The sequence below is a fragment of the Gordionus sp. m RMFG-2023 genome, chromosome 2 (assembly GCF_954871325.1).
Source record: "Gordionus sp. m RMFG-2023 chromosome 2, tfGorSpeb1-WG-v2, whole genome shotgun sequence".
Taxonomy (NCBI): domain Eukaryota; kingdom Metazoa; phylum Nematomorpha; class Gordioida; order Chordodea; family Parachordodidae; genus Gordionus; species Gordionus sp. m RMFG-2023.
In genome coordinates, this window is record NC_088776.1 from 54,103,791 (window position 1) to 54,130,997 (window position 27,207).

General features: G+C 26.9%; 1 protein-coding gene and 1 long non-coding RNA gene across 2 annotated transcripts; both read left to right on the forward strand.

Annotated features, from left to right (window-relative positions):
- Positions 1-3,005: 3,005 nt before the first annotated feature.
- On the forward strand, positions 3,006-3,372 carry LOC135925507 (uncharacterized). The gene is made up of 3 exons (XR_010571659.1): positions 3,006-3,131; positions 3,175-3,210; positions 3,315-3,372. It is a non-coding gene; the product is annotated as an uncharacterized LOC135925507 (long non-coding RNA).
- Positions 3,373-10,562: 7,190 nt separating this feature from the next.
- On the forward strand, positions 10,563-20,130 carry LOC135923768 (uncharacterized). The gene is made up of 8 exons (XM_065458697.1): positions 10,563-10,625; positions 10,668-10,837; positions 11,160-11,285; positions 13,418-13,689; positions 14,148-14,251; positions 18,242-18,448; positions 18,611-18,710; positions 19,521-20,130. The coding sequence occupies exons 1-8, from the start codon at positions 10,599-10,601 to the stop codon at positions 19,826-19,828; spliced, it is 1,314 nt and encodes a 437-aa protein (XP_065314769.1). The 5' UTR covers positions 10,563-10,598; the 3' UTR covers positions 19,829-20,130.
- Positions 20,131-27,207: the final 7,077 nt, after the last annotated feature.

Below are 27,207 nucleotides of genomic sequence, written 5' to 3' on the forward strand. Positions count from 1 at the left end.
AAATCCCAATATAGGTTCAAGCCTACAATATCTGGATAAAATATCCAAGCATCCAAGATCTTAATATTTAAAAAGAGGAGTCTCAAGCCCAACCCACCTTCCCTAATAATTTTGAAATCAAGCCCAGAGATATTAAATTTATAACATAAGACTAACATTTAACATTAAAAAATCCTAATATAGGTTCAAGCCTACAATATCTGGATAAAATATCCAAGCATCCAAGATATTAATATTTAAAAAGAATATCTCAAGCCCACCTTCCCTAATAATTTTGAAATCAAGCCCAGAGATATTAAATTTATAACATAAGACTAACATTTAACATTAAAAAATCCTAATATAGGTTCTACCCTACAATATCTGGAAAAAATATCCAAGCATCCAAGACGAACATTTAATAATAAAACATCTTACATATTATGTATAAAAAAAAATATAATCATGCATTTAAAGAATTATATAAATGCTACTCAGCAGCGATAATCATTGGGATATCAACGGCTTCTTGTGAGGCCTCGTTCTCTACATTAAAGAGAGTTTTATCGAGCAGTAGAGAGTCTATGAAGGATAAACGTAAACAAAATTTAGTATTTATGGCGTATGAAAAAAGAATAACGCAGAATTTATCTTTTAGTTCATTTATATTAAAATTTAAAAATAAAAATCGCCGTATTCTATTATAGTAATATTTTGTTTTGTATATGCATATTATAGTATTATTTTTTTTTGTATATTCATATTATAGTATTATTTTGTTATTAAATTTTTAATAAAAATAGGAAAAAATTTATATGAATGCGTAATTATTTGTTTGATTTTAAAAAATAGTGCCCCCCCCCAAGTAGGCACTTGGCCCCCCTAAGTGAAAATTCCTGGCTACGGCCCTGTAGTCAACAGGTAAAATATATTACTTTATAAAAAGAATAACATAAGACTAACATTTAACATGGAAAAAATATCCAAGCATCCAAGACTAACATTTAACATTAAAAAATCCCAATATAGGTTCAAGAAAAAAGCATCCAAGATCTTAATATTTAAAAAGAATTTCTCTAACCCACCTTCCCTAATAATTTTGAAACCAAGCCCAAAATTTATAATTAATGAAGAGGAAATCTCTAATTTACCAATTATTCTACAGGTAAAATATATTACTTTATAAAAATAATAACATAAGACTAACATTTAACATTAAAAAATCCCAATATAATTTTGAGAAAAATTATACTTGATAAATAAGAGAATGTTCTATTTTGTAGGTCCTCGCTATCCCTAGTGCGTTTCTTTTTTTGATTGATCTGCCATCTTTTTCTTTTATTAATGACGGAATCACCACCTGTACAATCATTAACTGAGGTTAGGACATGGCTTGTTATCTAAAATAGAAACAAAAGAATAAATAAAAAAAATAAATGCATTGAACTTGATGAGGAGTCAATATACCACCTGTACAATCATTAAATATGGGTAAGACAGGGCTTGTTATCTAAAATAAAAACAAAGAATAATATAAAGAATATAAATGCAATGAACCTGAAGAGGAGTCAATATTAGGTTCAACTCCCTAGAAATAGTTGGGACATTATCAGAAGCTAAAATAGATGTATTCTATAATATAAAAGAGTATAAAAAAATATATATATATAAGGCTAACTTTATTTTGAGTTGTATTTTATTGGGCTTCATGTCTAAAAATATTTTCTATAAAAAAAATAAAATAAAATCAATAAAAAAATAAAAATAAGTACGTACCGATGACATGACGTAGCGATGACATGACGTAGCGATGACATGACGTAGCGATGACATGACGTAGCGATGACATGACGTAGCGATGACATGACGTAGCGATGACATGACGTAGCGATGACTTAGTGAGGACATCGGAAAATTATAATATAGATAATTATTATAATCTTTATACTATATTAAAAAAATTAATACTAATCTGACTTAGTTAGGAAAAAATGAATATGATTTATATAACCTTAGACAAATTTATATTATTTTTACTACGTTAAAATAATGTAAAATAGTACATTTTTAACATAGTAAAAATAATATATTTCACCAATAATATTATTTATACTAAGTTAAAAAAAATGTATATGTGGGTAACAGATTTAATATTTATTATTTTATAAAATAAATAAAAGTTAAAATTATGCTCAAACCATTATATTTTGTTATAATTATTTTATTACTTTAAAAAATAAAAATATTCGATAAACAAATATAAAATATCTTTTTTTAAAAAAATAAAGAAAAAATTTTGCGAATGTATTATGTAATTTTAAGCTTTGGAATAAATAAAAGAAAAATATTTTTTATGAAATATTTTTATATCTTCCTTTTTTTAAAAAAAATTTTATTCATTTATAGATTAATTTGAAATGTCTAATAATTGCAAACATATATTTAAAAATTAGCCCAAATTTTAATGTAATAAATTGATTATTGAAGAAGTAAGACCAAAACCAATTTTACCAAATTTAAAAAAAGTAATAAAAACTTGCATTATTTTTCTATAAATAATATGGAAAATATGAGTGGCTCACTGGATGTGAATTTTATTATTCTCTAAATTGTTGGTCATGCCTATTATTCCCAAGAGAAGAATATGTTTGGAATAATAAATGATCTGATATGAATAATGTTTTGAAGGCACTTTAACGGCCAAAAATTAACCGTTCATTTGCAGTTGATCTTTCAATTATTAAAATCATTTAGCCAAAAATCTAATTTAAAATATGATAGATTCGAAGCGCAATATTAATCAAAATTTTACTCAAAAACAAAACCGAATTCGCTTATTTATAAATCTCACTTTTTCTTATGAGACTAGTAAATCTAAATCTATATTATAATTTTCTGATGTCCTCACTACGTCATCGTGACGTCATGTCATCGCTACGTCATGTCATCGCTACGTCATGTCATCGGTACGTATTTATTTATTTATTTGTTATATTTTTTTAAACAGATGTTCATACCAAATTCTGAAATCAGAAGAAGTAATTTATTTGTTGATTTTTTATGAGACTATCATTTTCCTTGACTGAAATCGGAGTGCCAGATACCAATTTTTAGAGATTATCATTTTATTTGAATTCCTGAAATCAGAAGAAGTTAATTTATTTGTTCATTTTTTATGATCATATCTATTTTTAGCTTATGATGGATGATATTCCCACTATTTCTAGAGAGGTTAACCTAATATTGACTCTATTTTTTATTTATTCTTTTGTTTTTATTTTAGATCATGTTCATTGCATTTATATTCTTTATATTATTCTTTGTTTTTATTTTAGATAACAAGCCCTGTCTTACCCATATTTAATGATTGTACAGGTGGTATATTGACTCCTCATCAAGTTCAATGCATTTATTTTTTTTATTTATTCTTTTGTTTCTATTTTAGATAACAAGCCATGTCCTAACCTCAGTTAATGATTGTATTCCCACTATTTCTAAAGAGGTTAACCTAATATTGACTCTATTTTTTATTTATTCTTTTGTTTTTATTTTAGATCATGTTCATTGCATTTATATTCTTTATATTATTCTTTGTTTCTATTTTAAATAACAAGCCATGTCCTAACCTCAGTTAATGATTGTACAGGTGGTGATTTATCCTTCATTAATAAAAGAAAAAGATGGCAGATCAATCAAAAAAAGAAACGCACTAGGGATAGCGAGGCCCTACAAAATCTACTAACAACTCAAAATAAAACCTTATTCCCTCACATTGCTACAAAACATGATGATTCTATTATTAAAGATAAACAAAGAAAATAATGACGAATAAACAAACGCCTTACCCGTTCTAGAGTTACTGGTAGACAAAATAATAAAGAACTACGCTTGAAATGAATTCATCTGGAGGTTTTTTTTTATCTTATGTTTTATATCTATGTTTATTTTATTTTCACCCAGTTCTCCAAATGATATTTCTATCACCACTATCACAATCCCTATGCCACCTCCACCTATTTTTTAACAAAAATAAACATTTTTATTTATCACTAAATTTTATTATCTCATTCTTTTCTTTCTATCTCTATTATCTATTAACCATAATATCTCAAAACCTTATCACCTTTAATTTATATAATATAATATAATAATTTATACCTTCTTTTTCCCCCCTTTTTTAATCTAATTTTTTAATTACCTTACAATTAATTAACCTTTATCTTAATAACATTACATTTATCATGTTATTTTTTAACTTTTATAATATAATAGACTTGATAAGTCCCCCAAAAATTTTATTTGATGATAGCCCTCCAACTTATTAGAAATATGCATCTAATATTGACCCTTCTACCGGTTTTACATTATTTTAATGTTTGTTTAATTTCAACAATAGTATATTTATATTTTTGCCTGATTTCTTTATTTGTCTAGGCTAACCCTAATCCCTCACATTGCTACCAAACATGATGAATCTATTATTAAAGATAAGCAAAGGAAAAAATGGCGATTCAACAAACGCCTTACCCGTTCTAGAGTTACTGGTGGCCAAGATAATAAGGCACTGTGAACTCCTCTGGAGGTTTATTTTGTTTTTTATCTAATGTTTTATATCTATATGTTTATTTTATACACCCAGTTGCCTCCAAATGATATTTCTATCACCACTACCACAATCCCTATGCCACCTCTGCCTAATTTTTAACAAATATAAGCATTTAATTCCACTATCATTCACCTCATTAGGAGTTATTATAAATAATACTTTATCCGATTCCATGAGGAACTTTCATGAATATTTAGAGAGATGTTTAAACGTGAATGTGTAGTGCAGCCAATTTCATTAACATTATTAATGGGAAAATATGCGGTAGTTTTGTCATGGCCTTTATAACAATACTTACGACCGTTTTATGGTTGAGTTGACAATGTCGTTCATGATTCTATTTTAGAGGGGTATACCAAAATTGACACTTTGGCAGAAATATCATTTCGCGTTCTTCTCCTCAGCTTTATCAGGATGCAATGGGTGTTGTACACTGCTTTGGTAATCCGTCATTATTCATTACTTTCACCTACAACCCTAAATGGGATGATATTATACATTAATTTTTTCTTCTGCAGACGACTGCCCAGATTTATTTTGTCGCTTTTTCCATCAAAAATTAAAATGTCATACAGGATTTGCTCTTATTTTTACCAGACACACAGAGTATTAATTAATCCTAAAAAAAAATACCTAAATTTATATGGCAAGAAAAACAAATTTCTTAAAAAATATATAAATAAATTGCATATAAGTTTCATTAGTATTGAATGGCATTTTTGTAATTTAAATAGATAGCATTTTTTTGTACTTAACAAAAGATATAGATAGCCCTTATCAAATTTTTTGATAAAAGAAGTTAACTCACTAATTGGTAAATCCGAGATTTCCCCTTCATGTGTTGATAAATTATTTAGAAATTTAACTATCTCCGGGTTTGGGAAATAGTTTTGAAACTTAATATGTGATGGACTGGGCTTGAAAAATATTCCTCAAGATTAATATTTGCTTGCACCTGACTTGGGAATATCTTATACAAATTATTATGAGCCGGGCTAGGAAAAAATTTTCAAAATTATTATGGGTTGAGCTAGGCTTGAGAAATTTTTTAATAAATAAGGTCTTGAACGCGTGGAAATTTTTTCCAAATATTATGAGCTTGGACCTGGCTTGAAATTTTTTAATGTTAAATGTTAGTCTTATGTAACCAGTAATATATTTACAAAGAATTTTGGTATTGGGTACAAGCTCATTTAAATATATTTTGACTCAAATAATAGTTTCCACTCTTAGTCCTAATGGGTTGGACTCAATGACATTGCTTGGACTTGACATAAATGGGGAGGGTAGGGGGTTTAAAAATTATATAAATTGGATATGATTTTTAAATAAAAGGTAACATCTTTCTTAAAAAAACGAATAAAATTCTCATTCTCCGTCATTTTTGACGGGCTATCTACTAGTATATATTATTAACCCACTTATTTTTTTTTGGATCAAATGATATAATTATTTAAAATTATAAATCTATATCTATGTTTAAAATAATCAAATTTATATAATTAATTTTATACGTTTAGTAAAAATGAATTTTATTTAATAAAAACTAATTTGTCCATTTCAGATAGATTTTACTGAATGGGGGGGGGGGTGTTTATATCTAATAAAATATGTATTTCTCATAATCAAGGACAAACTCTAACCCTTATATTTGTAGCATATACGCTAGCCACTAACTATGTTCACGAGTTTGGTATTAGAACTCAATCTGAACCGTATAGGTCTATAAAAAATAAACTCATAGGCTATTTCCTGCTTAGAAGCCCTAGGTGACTTTTACATTCTAATAATGTAGTGGGTTTGGCATCTAATAAAAATACAGTATTTCTTATAATTAATTATTAACCTTAATCCATATATTTGGAGCATAGCAATAAGTTAACCACTAAAGTAGTTCACTAGTTTCGTATTAAGAATCTGAACCGCGTAGTTAAGTAATAACGAAATATTACTTATTACCTACTTCGTGCTGTTAAGAAGCCCTGTGTTTTTTAGACTTTACCAAATGTAGTGGGCTTGACGAAATTATACAATTTATCATAATCTTATATAAACCCCAACCCTTATCTTTGTAGCTAGCCTCAAACTAATCGCCACTAAAAATATAGCAATATTATATAAATCCACATACTATTTTATGATAAAATTATATTAGGCTAGGATAAATTTGCTAACTTGTTGCAATAATTACTAAAAAAAAGCTGTAATTAGAATGAATGATAGGTCAAATAAGTTTTTAGGTCTAATCACTTAGAATAATATAATCAAATTGGTATCAAGCACAGACGATATCTGGTTTTATATCATAATTTAATTATTAAATATTTCTAAATTAAAATTTTTAAGAATAATTATTAATCGCCTCCAGCTTAGAAATCTTGAAGATAATAATAAAGATATTAAAATTAAACAAATCTAAAATATTAGAAACACTGTTATGATTTGGCAATGAGGATAGGAGAGATATAATGGTAAAATATATTATCATCTGATCACACATATGATTTCAACCCTTACATCCCCCATCTTCTCGCCAAATTATAACAATGTTTCTATATATATATTATCTTTATTAACTTATAATATTTATTAAATGACATTTTGGAATACTCTCCATTCAACGACGGGTAAATGTCCACCTCCGTGGTGGAGCCATCCATTGGCTCTGAATAATTCATAACACCCATTTTCCCCCTGGAAATCCAATGTCTTAATTGGTCTGTATGTCTCCGCTTCTCCGTTTGCTTCAACATCATAAGAAAATTACCCATTCCTAGTTAAGATCATACCTGATACCCATCCGATTTGTGTCTCTCTCCATACTTTCATTGAAACCCTGCACCTTAACAGATTGATCATGGTAAAATTTATGTTTCTAAATTCCTTACTAAATTTTCCATTTATGATCAATTTTCATGGTCCATGAGATAATGAATTCTTCATATCACCTTATTATTGGATGTGAACATTAAAACGTATATTATGCATGTGGTTTGCATTTTGTGTCATAAGATGTTAAAGAAAACATTGATAAAATGGAGTCTTTTATTTTTCCCAAAGTATTAACAGATTTAGTTTGTTGTTAAAAATATTTAAGCACATCTTAGGAAAAAATCAAAATACTTTCGCTTGGTATCTATTTTGCATGTTTTTTTGACGATGATTGACTGAAGCAGTTTGATGAGGAACTTATCAGATTAACAGTAAATTTATCGTAATAGAATAATATTACAATATTAATATATTTATTTTGTATAATCAATACTAAACAAGGCTCTACAGGGTTTGATGACAAAGGTGTGCACAACAATAAATATATATTTTTTTAAGTTGCATAAGTATTAGAAATATTAATTAAATCATCATTTGAATAAAAAATATTGTTAAAGTATTGTTAATTTTCCCAAATAAAGTATCGATTTCATTTATACAATAAATAAACATCTATATGTGGTCAATCCTCTAGGTTTTCTAAATGTAAAATATAGCGGAGGATGTTAAAATATAATGGAAATAGTTTTTTTTTTAAAAAAAATAATATTCTAATTTTAACACTTTTAAGTTAAAAAAATATTTTCAGGAGGATCGATTGAATATTAAACAAAATGATCTCTAACACTATCCTCAATTTAAGAAAAAATTACAAATTCGGGGAAATTGCCAAAATTAGGATCTCAATCCTTCAACAACTCTGGATAGTAGTAAATTGCTTTAGATAGAAAGCTTCATTACGATACTTTTCTTTCTGCGGAAAGCTAGATAAATTTTTGGAATTTTTCACCAAAAACAATAAGAGTATAAATAAAAAATCATTCGCATATCTTCATATACTGGATATTCTGGAAAATTAGCGATGTAATCCATATCAACTATTTGGATTTGCGGATTGAGTCTCTTTACAAATTTTTGGGAGATAATAATTGGATTGTCATTAGTTGTATAAAAAACATATATAATTAAGTTCATAAGTTTTGATTCAAATTATTTGTTTTGCTAATATAATAATATTAACAGAAATTCTAGGCACAACCATATTTTTGTGGGTTTCCATATTATTGGGGTGCACTAGGTCCAATTATAGGTTTATAGCCAATAACAATAACATAATGTCATTGTTTTCAGCACGGTTTTATATTTTTTTAAAAAATAGTTTTGTTTTAAATTTTTTTATTAATGCTTTCTAAAAATCATAAATAATTGTCATCATTTTAGGAAAATGATAAATATACTTATTTTTCTTTAAAATAATTTTTTATAGTGACGTATTGCTCACATTTATTATGGAGAGTGAATGGGGATAATTTTTTCTTATATATTTTTGTCTTGGCTAAAAATATAACTAATAAATAAAATTTTATTTTTAATATTTCATATTTTTAACTCTCTAGGCGCCCCTGTTATATTAATTCTTTTGTTTCTCTTAAAATAAAAGATTTTCTAATATTGGACGCCATCGATCTCTCTTTTCTTAACATTTAAATTTTCTCTTTCTTGCTTTTTGGGAATGTCTTATACAACTTGTTGTTAATAGTTGTATTTATTTATTTAGAGCTTAGTATAATTTATAATTTTGGTTATTGTAAAGTGATTAGGTTATCCCACCCTGAATTTTTCCCCCTTATTATTGTTTTACTTATTTATTTTTATTAATCATTTCCTTTTCCATAGTCTCTATTAAACAAAAATTTTGTAAAGTTTTACTTTTATTTTTTTATACGCTAAGCTGTATTTTATTTCCCTTCAAATTTTAAATCTTTTTCTATTATAATGTCTATGTCAACTCGGTTTCCAAATATGCACAGAGATATGGAGGTAAATTTTCTCTATACAGTTTTAAATTTTATTTTGTTTTTCTGTATTAAATAATCTTTATCTTTTTTCGTTTTTTTTTGTTTTTCTCTTTTTAAGTTTCTTAGGTGACCTCATCTTTTCTTCCAATATATTGGTTTCTTTTATATTAGTCCTAGAAAACTCTTTCATAATTTTATTTATTCATTTTTTATTTTTTCGATTGGCTCTCCCTTAGGTAACATATGTTTTCCTTTTATCGGAATTCCCAAGAAATTTCCTTTACACTATTCCTTTCCTAACATATGTTTTCCTTTTATCGGAATTCCCAAGAAATCCTTTACACTATTCCTTTCCTTTAGGTAATTAAGACAATATCCTTGCTTTAAAACTGATAAACCCACAATCACTTTCTTCCCCCTTGTCTTGGCATTGCTTTTGAATTACCTCACTTTGTTTCTACTCTTTCTCTTCCAAGATGGGTTAAATTCGAATTCCAATTAATATGAACACATTCTCAATTATTGATACAAGGCTTACATTAGATATTAAACTTAAAATTAGCCACCACCCACTCTTAAAGTAATTAAATTATTTTTGCAGTTCTTAGGTATAGGCTTTTGTTTTGACCATTTCTTTTGTTTATTAGCCTATAGACGTTTAAGCAACAGTTCTCGGATTGTTGCGCGTACAAGTACGTGCGGCTGTGAAGGACTCCTCATTTTCTCTCCTTAATTAACTATCCAGTTTGATGGATTTTTGAGGAAAACCTAGCGTAGCTCTGTTGTATCCACAACCAGAGGGCGAAAACGCTTTTATCACGTATCACGTATATTGGGTGTATTTTAATTCGGTTAAATTGAACTTTACAAAAAAATGATGAAAGAACCTACCACCTTGATTACGTCTACGACCCTTGACCACCTCATATATTACTAACTATAACCCTACTAGCTCATATATAATGTTTGCATCTCATAGCCGTAAACAAATCTCTTAAATTAAAAACTTTAAAATATATTGATTTATTTGTTACAATACCTTTACTATTATAAATTTGAAATTAATATTAAAAAGTTAATAGATAATAGATAATATTGATTCAGCTTACTCAAATGAATGTATGAAATTTAGAAAATCATAAACGTGCTTAAAAAGGTAATGGCAAAGTAAATAAACATATGTTTTTATAATTCATAAATTTCTAAGATCTCAATAATGAAATATGAGATTTAGATTTATCAATTACAAAGTCTGATTATTGTATAATATAAAAAAATTATTTTGTATATAGATGAATGACGAAAATGCAGATTTAAAACCTTTGATCGAGACTAGCATCCCTGAAAACAAAAATCCTGATAAACTAGCTAGGAAAAAATTATCAGCATTGCATGCAGCTCAATACTGCATTACATTTATAATATTAGATGTTGCAAAACAAGTTGTCACTTATTCTATCAAGTAAATAGTAAAATAAACTTTAAAAATGAATTAAATCATAAAGTCATATTTCATTTTATCAAATTATGTTTCACAAATATATTATGATTAAATATACTTAATAAAATTTTGTCAATGAAATTGTTTATTTTTTTATTAATCAAATATATTTTAACCAAATATTTAAAAACATTATCAGGTCCAATTTATGTATATATATCAGATTAAATTTTCATTTCAATATTGTGCTTACAAAGTGAGGTATTTGTGTTTTATTTTAAAAGAATGTATTTATGATTAATTTTGAAATTTTGGGTAAAAAAAATAATTTTTATCTTTTTAGATACTACAACAATGGTCTATATCCATTACCACAAACTCAAATCGTGGCATGGATTGAAGCCATAAAGCTACTATGCTGTGCTATTGCCCTATTCTATTCTTATCATCACAATCATAATAAATCAAAGTAATGTATTTTTATGTTGCGATAATGGTTAACTTATATATTTTGGCTTATAGATTTGAGGAGCTTTTTTTAAAAATAACCATAATGTAATTTACATTTTAAAACTTTTCATTTAAACATGAATATCAAATTATTTGTAACCAATAAATAGTCCTTAATTATTTATATAGTAAGATTAATTTAATCTAATTACAATAATTAACAACAATTTTTACTTTGTGTAAATAGGATTAATAATTTCAAATTATACATTTATCCCATAAAATGTTGGCAAATTTGGAATTTATTTTTAACTAAATTAAAATTTTATTTTATCAAATGCATAAATTGTAAAATTTTGAATATCGTATAAATTTTAATATGCCATAGAAATATAAGTAGCAAAAGTTAATATTAAATTAAAAAATAATGGTTAATCTATTTTTTAAAATTAAATACATCAATTAAAATATTTTTTTAATCAGGGGCCAGGGTCCAGCCTTATCTGTAAACCTAGCTCATTATGGGTCAAAAATGGTATTTTAAAAATCCATGTTGGGACAAATTTAAAATGTTTTAAAATTTAGGGGAGCCTAATTTAAAAAAAAAATTAAATTATACCATTCAATCACTAGAAAGTTAACTATTGGACATGTAGCATTTAATATTCATTTTCCATTTCAATTTAAAATGATTTAAATATAGTCAAAATTGTAAAATTTGGGCCCAGGCCAAAATATGATCAAAAATAAAAATCCAGATTGTACCTAATGAATTCCAAATATCCTGGCTGTGAATGTCATTAGTTTGATATTTCTATATACTCAACTTCATATTCAAATATTTCTTATTATCAAACTTATATGCCATCTATATTCAAACTTTCCATTCATTAATCGTCCTGTTGCATAATAATCTTTATCTTATGTGCTCGTTTTTGTTGTTTCCTGCCAGCACCTGGCATCAGGGACTTTTTGACACAAAATATTATAAAAATTGAAGAGGGGTTTTAAATCACGATTTAAATCACCACGATTTTTAAAAAAAAAAATTAATGATTTAAATCAATATTTAAAATTATGAATGACAAGGACCCAGATATGTAAAATCTTAATTAAATAACCAAATTGCATTAGTAATCACCACTTGCTAAAAAGAAAAAGTTTATTTTCTATTTTAATTTTTGACAAAAAATAACTGCTAATCCTAATTGCATTAGTGAAAAATTATTTAATATTCTAAATATAAAATGAAATTAATATCAATAATCTACACATTAAATTTTATTTTTTATTTTTTGTAATAAAAAAAATAATCAATTAGTTTGTAAAATCAATAAAAAAACATATCACAAGTAATATCTATATCGTTGACATTGTTATTAGAATTTAATTGCTTAAATAAAAAAACTAATTTTCCTGCCTTTTCTGTTCCTAACCGATTCCTGAGCTTCGAGTTAACAAATCCAAACGATGAGAACACTATCTCGACTGAAGCTGATGATGAAGATGAAGTAGATAGTTGTTTTATTATTTTTAGAATATTTACTTCCTTCATCAAATTTCCTTGGGCCATCAACCATTCAACTGGATCTATTTTACTATATTATCTGAAAACATAATTTTAGTAAATGGCTCTGATCTTGCTTGAAATAATATAAAAATGTCAGTGTTTGGATACAGAAGTCACCCGTATTCCATTTTATCGGTTGTTAAATTTGAACGATATTTCAGGTTTAAAAGGTTAAGAAGTGTGCAGGAATTAAAGCTGGATTGTTTTATTTAGCAAAGGATGAAAGTAGCTCAGGTTTTTTGAAATTTTGCTATTTCGAATAATTTTTATTTTGTACATGGTTTGGAAAAATAAATATCGAATGAACGCCAAATCATCAATTAGGTAATCTATTACAAACACTTTAACTGATATATTTAATATTTATTTTCATAAATCGGCCAAGCTTAGGTTTTTATTTTTAGTATGCCAAACTTAGGTCTTTATTTTAAGCTAGAACTGGATTTTTGACGTGCCATTTACTCATTCCGCGCTGGGCACCCTGGAAGTCCCTGCTTTATATTAATTAACGCGTAAACGAAGACCTTTTATTAGGTATAAAATGGTCAACTTAAACAATGGTATAACCAATTATCATTTAGGTTCAAGCTGAGCCCTCTATTCGCCATACCCGCTCTCATCTATTCGCTCAACAATAACCTCTATCTAATAGCCCTCAACTACACGACCCCACCAATTTGGCTAATGCTAATCCAATCCAGGGTATTCTTAACCGCTCTCGTTTACAGATTTTGGTTTGGAAAACGGCTCACGAGGTTGCAATGGTTTTCGCTGGGGCTCCTAGTATCGAGTTTGTATTGTTTGACTCTCATGAATACGACTCCTCAATCATCAGCCATCGTCGATATTAAAAGTTTTTTATAACGCCTAATAAATAATTTTGAAAATATATGCACTCAAACAAAAATTTTCTTATTTTCTTTACGTTTTTCTGGTGGTTTCAGCTGATTATGGGACCGAAATTAAAAGATTATATTGGCGTATTAAGTGATGGCCATGGTTAGAATATGTTTAACACCAGCCACTTGTTTTAATAATTAAAAAAACAGAGGTGTTGGTCCCTTACGGCGAAAAATATACCAGATCTTTTTAGAAATCAAACATTAAATAAATTATAGTATATAATATTCATCTATTATCTTAAAAATGCAGTGAGCTGACGATAAATTTTTTAATATTCAAACGTTAAAAATATTTTATTAACGATCTATTTTTGGGCTGACTATCTTTTGACATTATACGCTGGAAAAGTCTGGTATGTTCTTTGTTTAAGTTGTTTAACCCAACTGATATATTTTACATTATTATTAGGCCACACCTCATCTAACCTCAACAAAGGTGGCTTAGGGAACGATGAAGATAATGGTGGCACACAAGTCGGTAGTGAAGTACTACATATTCCGGATAGTGAACAGGTTTATAAATCGATAAGATTCTTGATATTGAAATATAAAAGTGAAGCACCATAAAGAAAATCTGTATTGTATGTATTGTTGTTCTCTTGAAAAGCTCTTAATTCTTGTTAGAGGCAACAAGCCTAGCCCAATTTTTATTTTATTTTTAGACCCGAACCAGCTTCGATGTTCATTGTGTTTTTGAACCTGGTCAGAGATTTAAAAAAAATATATATTAATTAAATATGTTTTTCTTTGGGTTGTGTATGACCTAAATATTATAATTATTTTTAATGTAAAAATAAAATAGTGGCCCAAATCACTTTTTCGAATTTACCTTAATTTTTTTAAGCTAGAAAATTATAAAAATTTAATAAATTTTATCTTAAAGTTTGTAAATTTGGGAAATTTTTTACGAAAAATAGTAAGCCTTAATTAATTTATATTTTTCAAATTATATTAATCAAAATTGATTTAAAATATTGTGAAGTATAAAAATAATTTGGTAGGTAGGAATTATAAATTTCAGAAATTTATAAAACCTTATTTTTAATGGAAGACATATAAACTCATAATTTTATAGAGTTACGAAAATTTATTGAGGTTTTTTTAAAAATATATATTTATAAAAAGTTAAATATTAAAACTAAGAATTGCTTTATTCTTATCCCAGATAATATTTCAATTAACATTTTAATTTAAAAAAAATTGGTTGTATTAACCTCTCGCTTCAACCAGATTTTTTAGTCAGAGCCAGATCTCTATTTATTTATCAACCCTGATTTAAACTGACTTATGACCTTAGTTATGGTTGCAAGTAATATTGTTAAATGGCTCGATTTTTTAAAAAATGGCTAACCCAATATTTTAGCCAAAAAATATTACCCAAGCCTGAAGATTTTCCTCATGGATGGCACAAAGGTCTAGATATCTATTAACGAAATATAGTGGCTTAGGCAATATTTTTATGGTTAAAATATTGAGTTAGCCGTTTTTAAAAATCGGCTCAAAACGAGCCGTTTTACAACACTAATTTGTATTATTTCGCCCCGATTTCGCGCTAACTATTAATGCAAGGTCAGACCTCACTTTATTTTTCAGGATTTGGCGGACATAAGGCTTTAATTGTAGTCGCGATACATCCAAAAACAATATTTACTCTTTAATATTGTTTTTTTAAAGATTTTTTTTAAAAAAATAATAATTTCCTATTTTAAACACGATATTTTGTTTAAAAAAATATTATTTAAAATCAATATTTGGAATAACGCTCTATTTAAAATATATATAAAAAAAGTTTAATATTTATATTTTCGAGATTTATTTACTCATTTTCTTTTTTTTTAAAATAAGAATTTCCTGATTAAATAATTATTTCTTATGTGGCGCCGGATGTGCGTGGAAAATGGGAATACAATATAAAAAATAATAAAGAGAAAACTATTATGGCCCAACTCGCGGAAATTATGATCACATGACCTGTCAGATTTGACAAATTAATAAAATGGATTAAATTTTATTTAAAACCCCTTTAATATACCTTACCCTTAATGATCCATACGTTAAACCTTTAATTAACCCCTAACCCATATCTTTCTAATCTTTAGTCCTACTTTATTATTTAACTTACATATATATTTCATCTGTTAAAAAATTTCCCTGAAGTTGGGTTTATTTTTGGCGATATATGATATTTAAAAAAAAATTGTGTTTCATTGGTAAAATTTTTTATCTGTGAAACCTAAGTAGCTGATATTTGATTCACCGATTTATACTTTTTAAATCAATTTTACAAAAAACAGGATGTGGAAGGAGATAAACCTCTATAGATTTATTTTGAAAATGTTAGATAAGATTACACGTTACATCTAGATATTGATTACAAAGTTGTGAATTTTTTATTAATCCTCATTTTTAAAAACATATTAATATCAATTTCCGTTGGATGAAGAAAATGCTTATTTCAAATTTTATTGATTAAGAAGTTCAAATATGATAATTTAAAGTTAAAAAATCTTCCAAATAATCTAGATTAAAATCTAAGCTAGTGCATATTTGCACGGTTAATCATGAAGATAAATAATTTATATTCTATAACATATGTAAAACGATAGAAAATCTTGATTATTGCTAGAATTTTTAATAAAAAAAGATAAATGTTCCTTTTTCGTGAACCCTTGGAAGCAATTAATATCAAGCGTGATTTGACACGTTTGGCGTTACTGGTGTCTTTAGGATTTTCGTAAAACATGTGGGATGGCTTTTGGGTGTTTACCATAATTTTTATTTAAGAGTTTGTCGGAATATATTTTTTGCTTTTTCATATTTTTTTCAAGAAAAAAAAATGCTTTTATTTCTTGAATAAAAAATATGATTTATTATGATATACTATATTCTAGGGAGAAGGGGGCGGGAAGTGTTGGAGAACAGGTTAATGACTTAAATTGATATGAAAACCGACAAATTTGTTAGGAGAAATCCCTCCCTCTCCCGCCACTAGTTACGCAAACGTTTGGCATATATCTTGTGCGCTTTCATTTTTTCTCATTTGTAATTTTAGATTAAAAAAAATGTACAGATGAAAATGTCAGCAGGTTTTCGTATTTTTATCATTGCTCTCTACTTGATATTTATTATAAAATGCTTGGTCATCTTGAACCACTATGTGTTTGCGATAACTGATCAATCAAATATATCAGCCCCATATTATGGGTCTGTACCTAGACGCTTCGCCACCTCTAGCCTTCTACCTTTCATACCCCAAATCTCTCTTAGTGATCAATGCACTCATATCTTTCCAATGACCTCCAGGCCCGGCATTTCTATTTACATGGATTTATCGAATTTAGTATATTCATGAATGATCTCAAATTAAACAGTTAAAAAAGATATACCATACATATACATCTTATATTGCAACAAATATGTTATTGAATTTTATAATAAATCTAGCTTAATAAAAATGTTAAAATTACTCTACAATTTTACCACATTTTGTGTATGTAGTGTAATAATGTTATCCTCTTCATTTTTATGTAATTCTTCTAGAATAGAAGACTTCCTTCATATGTTATATTTTATAAAAAATAAAGTGAGACTGCTGTATTTAATATTTTAATTCTAATTTTAAATTCGAAAATTAAATATGAGGGCTTTTTTTTATATTAGTGAATAAAATAAATTTAGGAATATATTTTTCCACCAATAGTCGCGATTACTAGAGGATATATATTTCTAAAATATTTTTTATTTAAACTAAATTATCGGTTTATTTCCCTTGACCATGAAACTATTTACTTTTTCCTACTCACTCTATTTTTCTTAAATTGATTTATAATTTTAGCCAAAATAATATTACGCGAAGCCTCAAGGATTTGTTAATAGATGTCCAAACTTTTTCTTATAATCTGTAAGCCAAAATCTCCCAGGCTTGCGTAATATTTTTTGGCTAAAATATTGGATTAGGTTGAACCGTTTAACAACACTACTCAAAATGCACGCGGTAAATACGCAATAGCTTTTACAAAGTGTATTTCGCTATTCTCCAACTCTGATTACAGATCACATATCTTGCATGGATGTAGAAAATTGTATTTTTATAAATGAAATCATTTATACTTTATTTTTATTTTATGTTGTATTTTAAGATTTTATATCAAACGTTATTTTATAGAAAAAAATAAACAGAGAAAAATTGATACCTAATATATCTTTGTCATTCTTTCAACGAATAGGATAATTTGAAAATTTTATATAGCGCGTTTTGAGGGTGCGATCTAAAGTTAAAATTTTATTGTTTTTTATAAAATAAATTTGTTTTTGAATTTTGCTAAAATCGAGACGCGTATAAATGTGAGAATAATTTTTCTTTATTTTTATAAAATTTCTTGACTTTGGACACACCCTGACTTTTAAAACGTCGATTAATTACTTATTGAGGTTAAAGCAATCCATTATTCTAAAGGCTAATAATAGTCGCCTTCATTCATTTCAATTTAACATAATTCAAAGGACATCAAACCTAGGTCTAAGAGGGAAGCCGATTCCCTTCAAGAAAAGAAATACGTTTCACCCATGCCACCTTCTCCACCCAGTTCCGTCCCGGGTAACGTTACAGCGAAGAAAGTCGAATCAAAATTAGGAGGGCTGTCACTAGTGGCTATTCTATTGAGTTTGTTGTCCGCGTCGCTTTCTGTCACCGCCTCCATCATAACAGAGGTATATTAACTCATTTAAGAAAAAGTATATATATAATTTAAGTTTTGTTTGTGTTCGAAGACTCAAGTTAATTCGAACTTTTTTTTTTGTTTTTTTAAAATTAATTATTTTAAAACGATATGAATTTTACAACACATAATTTTCATTATTTATGCCCCCTAGTATTTTTTCAAAAACGACAAACGGCCTTTCATGGAACAACAAGTCCAAATGTATATTTTCAGCTTCGCCCTTAGCTCAATCTTTTGCTTCTTCGAACCGAGTAAAATTTCATTTTTTTTATACGTCCAAACGTATAACTATCTTTATTTCCATGATATTATTATTTTTTGTCGTGTTCTTTTTATTAGATATTATTTTACGCAAAAGCTACGACTTCATGAGCTAATCATTAGTGATCTGCATCGGGCCTAATATTTCAAGCCCGACCCGACCTGGCCCGAAATCATAAAAAAATATTTGTCCTGCCCGATCACGAACAAATTTTTTTTTATTAGTCCCAAAGAGCCCAACCCGAACCAGAAATAAAAAAAATATATTTATTTATTCCTCCAACTCTTCGAATCTATTTAAATATAGAAAAAAATTATTTTTTTTATTATAAAAAAAATATTCAACAAATAAAACATATTAGCGCCTTGTTTCTTGCAAAAATTTTAAAATAAATCTATTTGACAAAATGTAATGATATCATATTTAAAAATTTGACCCCGGCCCGAAATTTTAAAAAAAATATTAATCCTGACCCGAACCGAAATTATTTTTAAGAAATAGAAATATGAGCCGGGTCTTGATTTGCAGATATCTTTTATTTTATTTTTTTTGCATACAAAGTTGAAACGTTATAGAATGCAAATCAGCTGGTGACACGCCATTTTGTGTCCCATGTAAGAATTATTTACATGGGAAAAAACCGAAAATGTTGTAATCAGCTTTTCTATTGATAGGCATATAAATGAATGGATGATCAGTCTTGGTAGAATAATATCTATGATTCCATATATAGGCATCAATAATTTTTTTGTTCACCTTTCACATTATTTTTTTTTCTCACACGCACAAATAATGATAGACACCTCGTTTTCTCGCATTCTTACGCTTCAAATATCCCCGGACCATCTTATACCTATTCCAGGTATATTCACGCTTCTTATTGCCACGCTATTATTGGGAGCATTAGGGGGTCTGGCTGTGGCCGCTATAGTGAAAAATCTAGACAATATCGTCAAAATATATTGCTCTTCCTTGGGTAATATGGGTACCGCTCTCTTTTCTTGGGCACTTTTTCCTGATAGGTTTACGCTCGACGCTTATTATTCCGCCTCACTCGCGCTTTTATTCGCGGCAATATATCTTTACGAATCACCCGCCAAAAAATAACACAAGAAAAAACGATAACAATGACTTATTTTAAAAAAAACTACCAAAAAAAGATGGGGGAAGGTAGGAGGTAGAGGGTGTTTATGAATCCTACTTAATTAGGCTAGAAACACGTAATTTTCCTGGGTACACTTCTAAACCTCAAATAGATTTTTTTTTAAAAAATCTCTCTCTTTGAATCTATTAATTTTTTTTCCCCCTATTTTTTATATAAATTTTTTTTCAATAACAATGATTATATATTATTATTTTTTAAAAAGTGTATTTACTAGATAGAAAAGCTCATAATTTTTATATTTCTTAATTAATTTTGGTTCAAGTAACTTCTTCAAATTATTCATTGATTTCTTTACAAAATTAGTGTTTAAATCCTTTTTCGAATTTAGTTACAAAGGCAAATTAATTGAAGATAACACATGATAAACCTATTTTTCTTTTATATAAAAGGCGAGTATGTCATTTATAGTTTATTTATTTAATTCAACTATAACATTGTTACAACACCAGTTGAATGTCTTTTTTTCGTATGCATACTTCCTTTTAAAACCTATCCTATTTTTATTTATTTTTTATCTCTAACAAATTTTTATAAAAATATGATAAGTATAAAACTATCTCATATTCATTAAGTAAATGTTATATATAAAAAATTTCTTTCGCGTTTTCTTAACGCTAGATTTATATGATATAAATTAATAGGTCTTCTTTCCTAAATGATTTTGCAATTTTTTTGAAAATAAATATATACGGGCAGATTTTTTTTTGACGATTCATATTTTTTTTAAAAAAAATAATATAATTTTTAATATAATATTATCAAAATTCTCATTTAAAATTCATTCATGAATCTGAGGATTACAAGGTTAACTAAATCGTTGATTATAATGAAAACAACACTTATTCTAAAAATTAATTTTTAAGGTATTGTTTTTTTATTACTGATTATAATTTTTATCTTCCTTTAGTATTATATAGCAGATATATTTTTTTATATATAAAAATGCAAATGAATTTACGATGATACGATTGAAATCTATTAACGGGGCAATATTATTTAGATATATAATAATTACTTGAATGTGATTTTGTTTTCTCGGTTTATTATAATAAAAATATTTGAACGATATATGATGCACAATTTTAGGCCGAAAGATTATAATATATTAAATGCTAGTTGTGCATGAAAATGACTATAATTAAACGATAAATCGCTCCAATTTGATCCTATTTTATAAACGGTTAACTGAATATTTTAGAGAAAAATATTGCCTAAGCCGAGATTTCGTTAATAGATGTCCAAACTAGTGTTGTTAAACGGCTCGTTTTGAGCCGATTTTTAAAAACGGCTAACTCAATATTTCATCTAGAATAATATTACGCAAGCCTGAAGATTTTGTTTGTAGAAGGAACAATGGCTTGGACATTTATTTGCGAAATCTCTAGGCTTAGGCAATATTTTTCTGTCTAAAATATTGAGCTAGCCGTTTTTAAAAATCGGCTCAAAACGAGCCGTTTAATCCAAACCTTTGTGCCATCTACGTGAAAACTCCAGGTCTGGCATAATATTTTTCTGAATAAAATACTGATATCGCCGTGTTTGAAGATTGGCTCAAATAGAGCGTTGTATCACTAGATATAATGACAAAGGTTGGGGGCTTCTTTGCGAGTGAACAAATATTTCGTTCGTTATTTAAAATAAAAGTTCATATTATGATTTGTTAGATTCTTTAGATTATTTTGCTTGAATAATATGTCGTCATAAAATTTATTTTAATTTTTTGAATAATTGATATCTTTCATTTATCATTTGTAGATATTTTGGGGGAGAAGGGATGGGGGATGCAATTTTATTCTTTTCGCTAAATGGATATTTCAGAGACCTATACGGTCCGGCCGGGCCGTATTTTAATTTTTTAAAATATACCAGGGCTGGGCCTACATTTTTTTTTAATACTCGGGCCATGCCATATATTTTAATTCGCCATTATTAGCTACAAAAATTAAAAATAATTGTAAAAAAAATCCTGGCCAGGAGAAAATTTAAAAAAAAGGGGGCCGGTCCCGTGCAAATAGAATCTCTTCAGGTCTTTGGTATATTTTAAGTTCTTTTTTCTGGATTTTAAAATTTAGAATCGAATTTATGGGTAAAGATTCAAAAATTTTGTTCTTATATTCGGTTTAAAAAGTCCTAGTAACCAGTTGATTTGTATGAATTTCCTATAGCATTGCCCATAATTATCTAAAATTTAAAAATTAAAATAAAACCAAATTAATATTTTGTTCTTCCTCAGCTATTCTCAATTATTATTATATTCAGTTTCCATATCCTGCCTATACCCCTCCAAACTAATCTTGAATAATATTTGTTATTATCTATGAAAATAAAGGAAATGATTTTAGCTTTATATATCTTTGGCAAAATTAAAGTAAATTTTATAATTTACCTCCGAAAAAAATTACAACCTATTGTATTTCCAAAATACAAATAAATATTGAAAGAAATCCCGAATTTAACATTTTGTTGAAAATATTTAAATATTTATAAAGTAATTCAATTTTTTTTGTCATTATATATAGCGCCCCTAAAGAAATAATAATATATTTGTAAAGATAAAATAATATTGGTTAAGAATCACCTTTAAAAAAAAATATTTTCTTTGTATCATAAATCAATTAATTTTTTCTATAGAAAAAATAAAAATTTACATTATGTAATATATATTAAATTATACGCTATAAAATAGTATTGTATTGGGTTTATTAGTTAGTAAAAATTAAATTTAAAGTGTTATTGACAATGAGCTAGTACATTTGTTTCTGCATCAACAAATATAGCTGAGCAAGTTCCATTACAATATTCAGGTGTGCAAATTATCTCTGGGACGTTGCAATAGGTTATTGTTTCGCAGAGATTGCTACAGTTGTCGAGCTTTGAGTCCGCGCATAACCCATATGTTATGACACTTGTAAAATTCTTAGTATTTTGACTATGACCAACTATTATAATAAAGAAAAGTTGCATTATTATGGATTGTATGGGTAAGAAAATAGTTTAAAAAAATAAGACTTCAATTTCTTTATATATATATATATATCAGAGATCTACGGTGGTGCCACTTACAAAGCCCTTCCTGGCTTTTTTTAAATACTTTTTAAAGATGCATTGTATTTATTTTTAATTTTTATAGTTAATAATGAAAATTTAAAATGTACATCCGGCCCGGATATTTTTTTAAAAAAAATTTTAGGCCTGGCCGTATTTTTAAAAAAAATTTTTTTTGCCAGGCCTGAGTCATATTTTCTTCACTCATAAGGCAGGCCAAGGACCTCATGTGACGTGTTTAGGGGGCATCAAACTGAAGATGTCACCACATCCTTATTTGCGATCGGACCCTCTTTTTGCGAATAATATATGCTTTTTTAAATGTCTTAATACTAATTCATATCTATACAACATATTGTATATATATATATATATACAGATACTATATATAAAATATTAATAATCAACATATCAATATTGACTTTTGTTTATGAGTCGATAATGATAACAGAAAATGTTTAAAAATATTTGTAGGATTTTATATGCTAAATAATAGTGCTCGATGTTGATGAGCTATGTTTATGATGTTCATTCTCATAAATTGGCCTATACGAAATTTTCCAACCAAATAAGTAGAGGACTATAATAAAATAATTTTTATTGCACTCTTAGACAAACATTCCTGGGTATGCCAATTTAAATTATGGTATAAGAAATGTATTAATTAGCCTTCTTTGAGTTTGATTTTCTTTAATAAAAAACCTTATTAAACATAATTTATATCATCTTTTTCACTATCTTAAAATCTAATATTGTTGTCTCTTCAGAGATCGATTTCAACAAAATGGGTATGTTATCTTAATATTGAATTTGATTTTTAGTAAAATCATCTTTAGATATTTTTTTTAAAAAATACACAAAATAATTTTTCTTAGGAGTTATTATTATATTATATGATAATCTGAGTACACCACTATTATGAGCCGTCCTATTATGAGACAAAGATTTTTAACCAGTGGAAGATTTTAACCTCTCCCAAGTATACGCCTATATGAATTGCCTGGATTTACTGGAATTAATTTCCAAAGAAAAGTAAATTATTAAATAAAGAATTATTTGATTAAATTATATATAAATTTGTATTTAATCTTTTCTTTTTTTAAAAATTCTGATTTTAACAAATATATTTTATTATATTGAAAAAAAATAAAATAACTTTTATAATTAATCAGGCGCGTACGCAGGAATTTGTTCCTGGGGGGGGGGGGATAACAAAATTTTTTAAGAAATATTATTGTTTTTTAAAAATGTCAAACATAAATTTATTAGGACTAATAACTATTTCTAATACACAATTTTAAATTAATGTGAAGGGCATTTTTGTAAAAAAATGGATATATACTTTTATAAAATTTTTAATATTAAAAATTAAGTGAAAAGTTCTCTTTTTTTCTTATAATTTATAGTAAATTTTTTTTAAAAATTCGGGTTCAACATACTTTTTTATAAACATATTTATTCCATTATATGTGGGTTTATAAAAAAATGAATTTAAATGATAAATTTTATCATTTTCATTTTAAAAGAAGATAGATATTTGGACTAGTGAAACATAAAAACAAATTACAAAGTTTAAAGGTTAAGTTTAAATAAATGAGTTCTTCAAAATATTTACATAAGACAGTGGCGTATCCAGGATTTTCCTATAGGGGGGGGGAAATTGGGGCCTTTGCCCTCAAACCCCCTTTGGCCAGCTTTTTCCTCACCTTCGGCTGGGTCATATCTTTGAGCTATTCTTTTAAATTATTCATAATTCAATAATAATTATATTAATATTTTTAACTTTTATTTGAATTTTGGTTCCTTATATAAATTAATTATTTAAGAAATTTTTTTTTTAATTTTTAAATTTAACATTTATTAATAAAGACAAATTAAATATGACAAAATGATAGTATAAAAATAAAATCATGTCCAAAACATAATTCTAGAAAATTCAAGAAATTTAACAAACAAGAACTTCATAATACAAAGTATAATATAGATATAATGGAAATATAATAAATGCAAATGATTATATGAAGAAGAAAGGGGGGGGGGAATTTTAAATAATTTAGAGAAGATGAAGAAAATCTAGATTAATCGGCTCCTCGGGGAATGAACCTATGGCATGTGAAATTAGATTTTATAATCTGAATTCCTATGCGTTGACGTAAGTAGACGCTTTCTTTTGGGCCTCCTGATTTATTTACTAATTCGCGCTTATGAATATAAGAAGAAATAAAGGTTATAACCCAATTTTTATTTTAAGTTAGGTATATTATAAATAAATTTTTTTAAAAAAATATAAAATTGAAATAAAGTTTAGTGTCAATTTTTTTTTTATAAAATTTGCTTTAAAAACTAGCCTCAGCTTAAATTCTCATATAATATAAATATAAATTTTTTTTTATTGAAAATACTAATTGTAGTGTGTATAAAATATTGACTAGAAAATTTTTTAAAGAACAAGTTTTTATAACTTATTAAATACAATATTATATAAAAAATTTATTAAATACTAGAATTATAATGCGATTTTTAATTTTCGGGGGAATTTTTCCAAATCAAGAATTTTTTTTGTCGTAGGAATTAAATCTCTGTGGATATTCAACAGAGCTAACCCATTTAGCCGAGAAGTAGTATTTTGTAAATAAGTTTTCAACCTTCTCAATTTGAAAAAGGTCCTTTCATTCGTATATGTTGTAATAGGCAAACATGCAAGAATATTAAATACCTTCAAAATATTTGGAAATTAAGCCTCCTTATACCGATTGGGCGCATCAATAGCATGCTCAGGTAAAATAATAAACGTAGTAAATATTTATACCACAATTCGAATTCACTGATTAAATTGATTTTAGTATCAATTTCATAGGAATAAATTTTTCTAAATATTTAATTATACCAATAATGGCATCACATCAGCAAACGAAGAAGGGTCTTTGGGTAATAAAATTTGAAGATTACCAAAGACTTGTTTTTTATCTAAAAACCGTACTTTAATTTGCGATAAAAAAGTATCTAAGAATGAAATGAAATTGTATATTTTATAAGATTTAGTTTGATTTAACGTCTATATAAATATTATGAAATATTCAACTACATTCATTCTTCCTGTCCACATTTTCCTCCAAATCAATAACTTGAACCAAATCGAAATTTGGTTTTTGTAAATTTCTACATAGTAGTGAGCTATAGGAAAATAATTTATTAATGTAACTAGCAGTTAGGATAAACTCTGCTTGATATTGAAAATTTTGATGGGGTGGGAGGGGAGGGGGTCGGGGGAAATTTTTTTATTATCTTAAAATAATATTTAGAAAAACAGTCAAATTTGCTATGGGGGGTGAAATTTCCCCCTTTCCCCCCAATGGTTACGCGCCTGACATATAATATATTAATTATCTAAACTAAACTTTTTCGATTAAGATGAAGGGTATTTTATGACCCACATATAAATAATACCTATTAAATACATGGTAATAAATTATAATTTTAATATATTTCACTAAATATCACAACACAACATTACATATATATATTTAAAATGATCAAATAATGGAATAGAAACACGAGAGGGAAGGATTAGGCGATTAATTTTAAAAATGGAATGTCGGAATATATAAGTGATCATTATTTTAATACTAAAATTATAAAAATCTTATTTTAATATAATATAAGGAGAGATGTTTGAACCTTTTATCTATTAAACCAATTTCTCTCAAAAATTGGTCAAAATATGACATGTACATTGCCCAGGAACCTACACAGGAATTTGATATAGGAGGGGGGTAGTTAAAAATAATTTTGGACTTATTCTATGTTTAATATCTGTCAGATTTTTATTAGGTCTAATTACTATAAAATATTGACAACTATGTATCTAAGAAGGGCTAACCCATTCATTCTATTTTTTAGAGGTAGTACATCTCAGGTATGGTTTTGTTCTTAATAAGAAAATATTTTTTCATCGATAAAGGTATTAATGGGTAGAGTTGGATATAATATAATTTTAATATAATTGGGAAAATAGTCTTAATGTTCGAAATTATGCATAGTATCTGTAACATTTTTTTGAACATTATCAACTGTAGATAACGTATTATACCATTTTTTATATTTAGCTAATAATGCATCATAGGATCTTAACATCCTCATAATAAAAATCTGCCAAATATTTAATTTTTTCCCTTCAGCAATATTATTTGTAGCAGATTTATAAGTGCTACCTGATGAATCAAGAAACTTTCATTTATCTGAGTATTAAAAGTATCCAAGAGGGGGATAAAGAAGT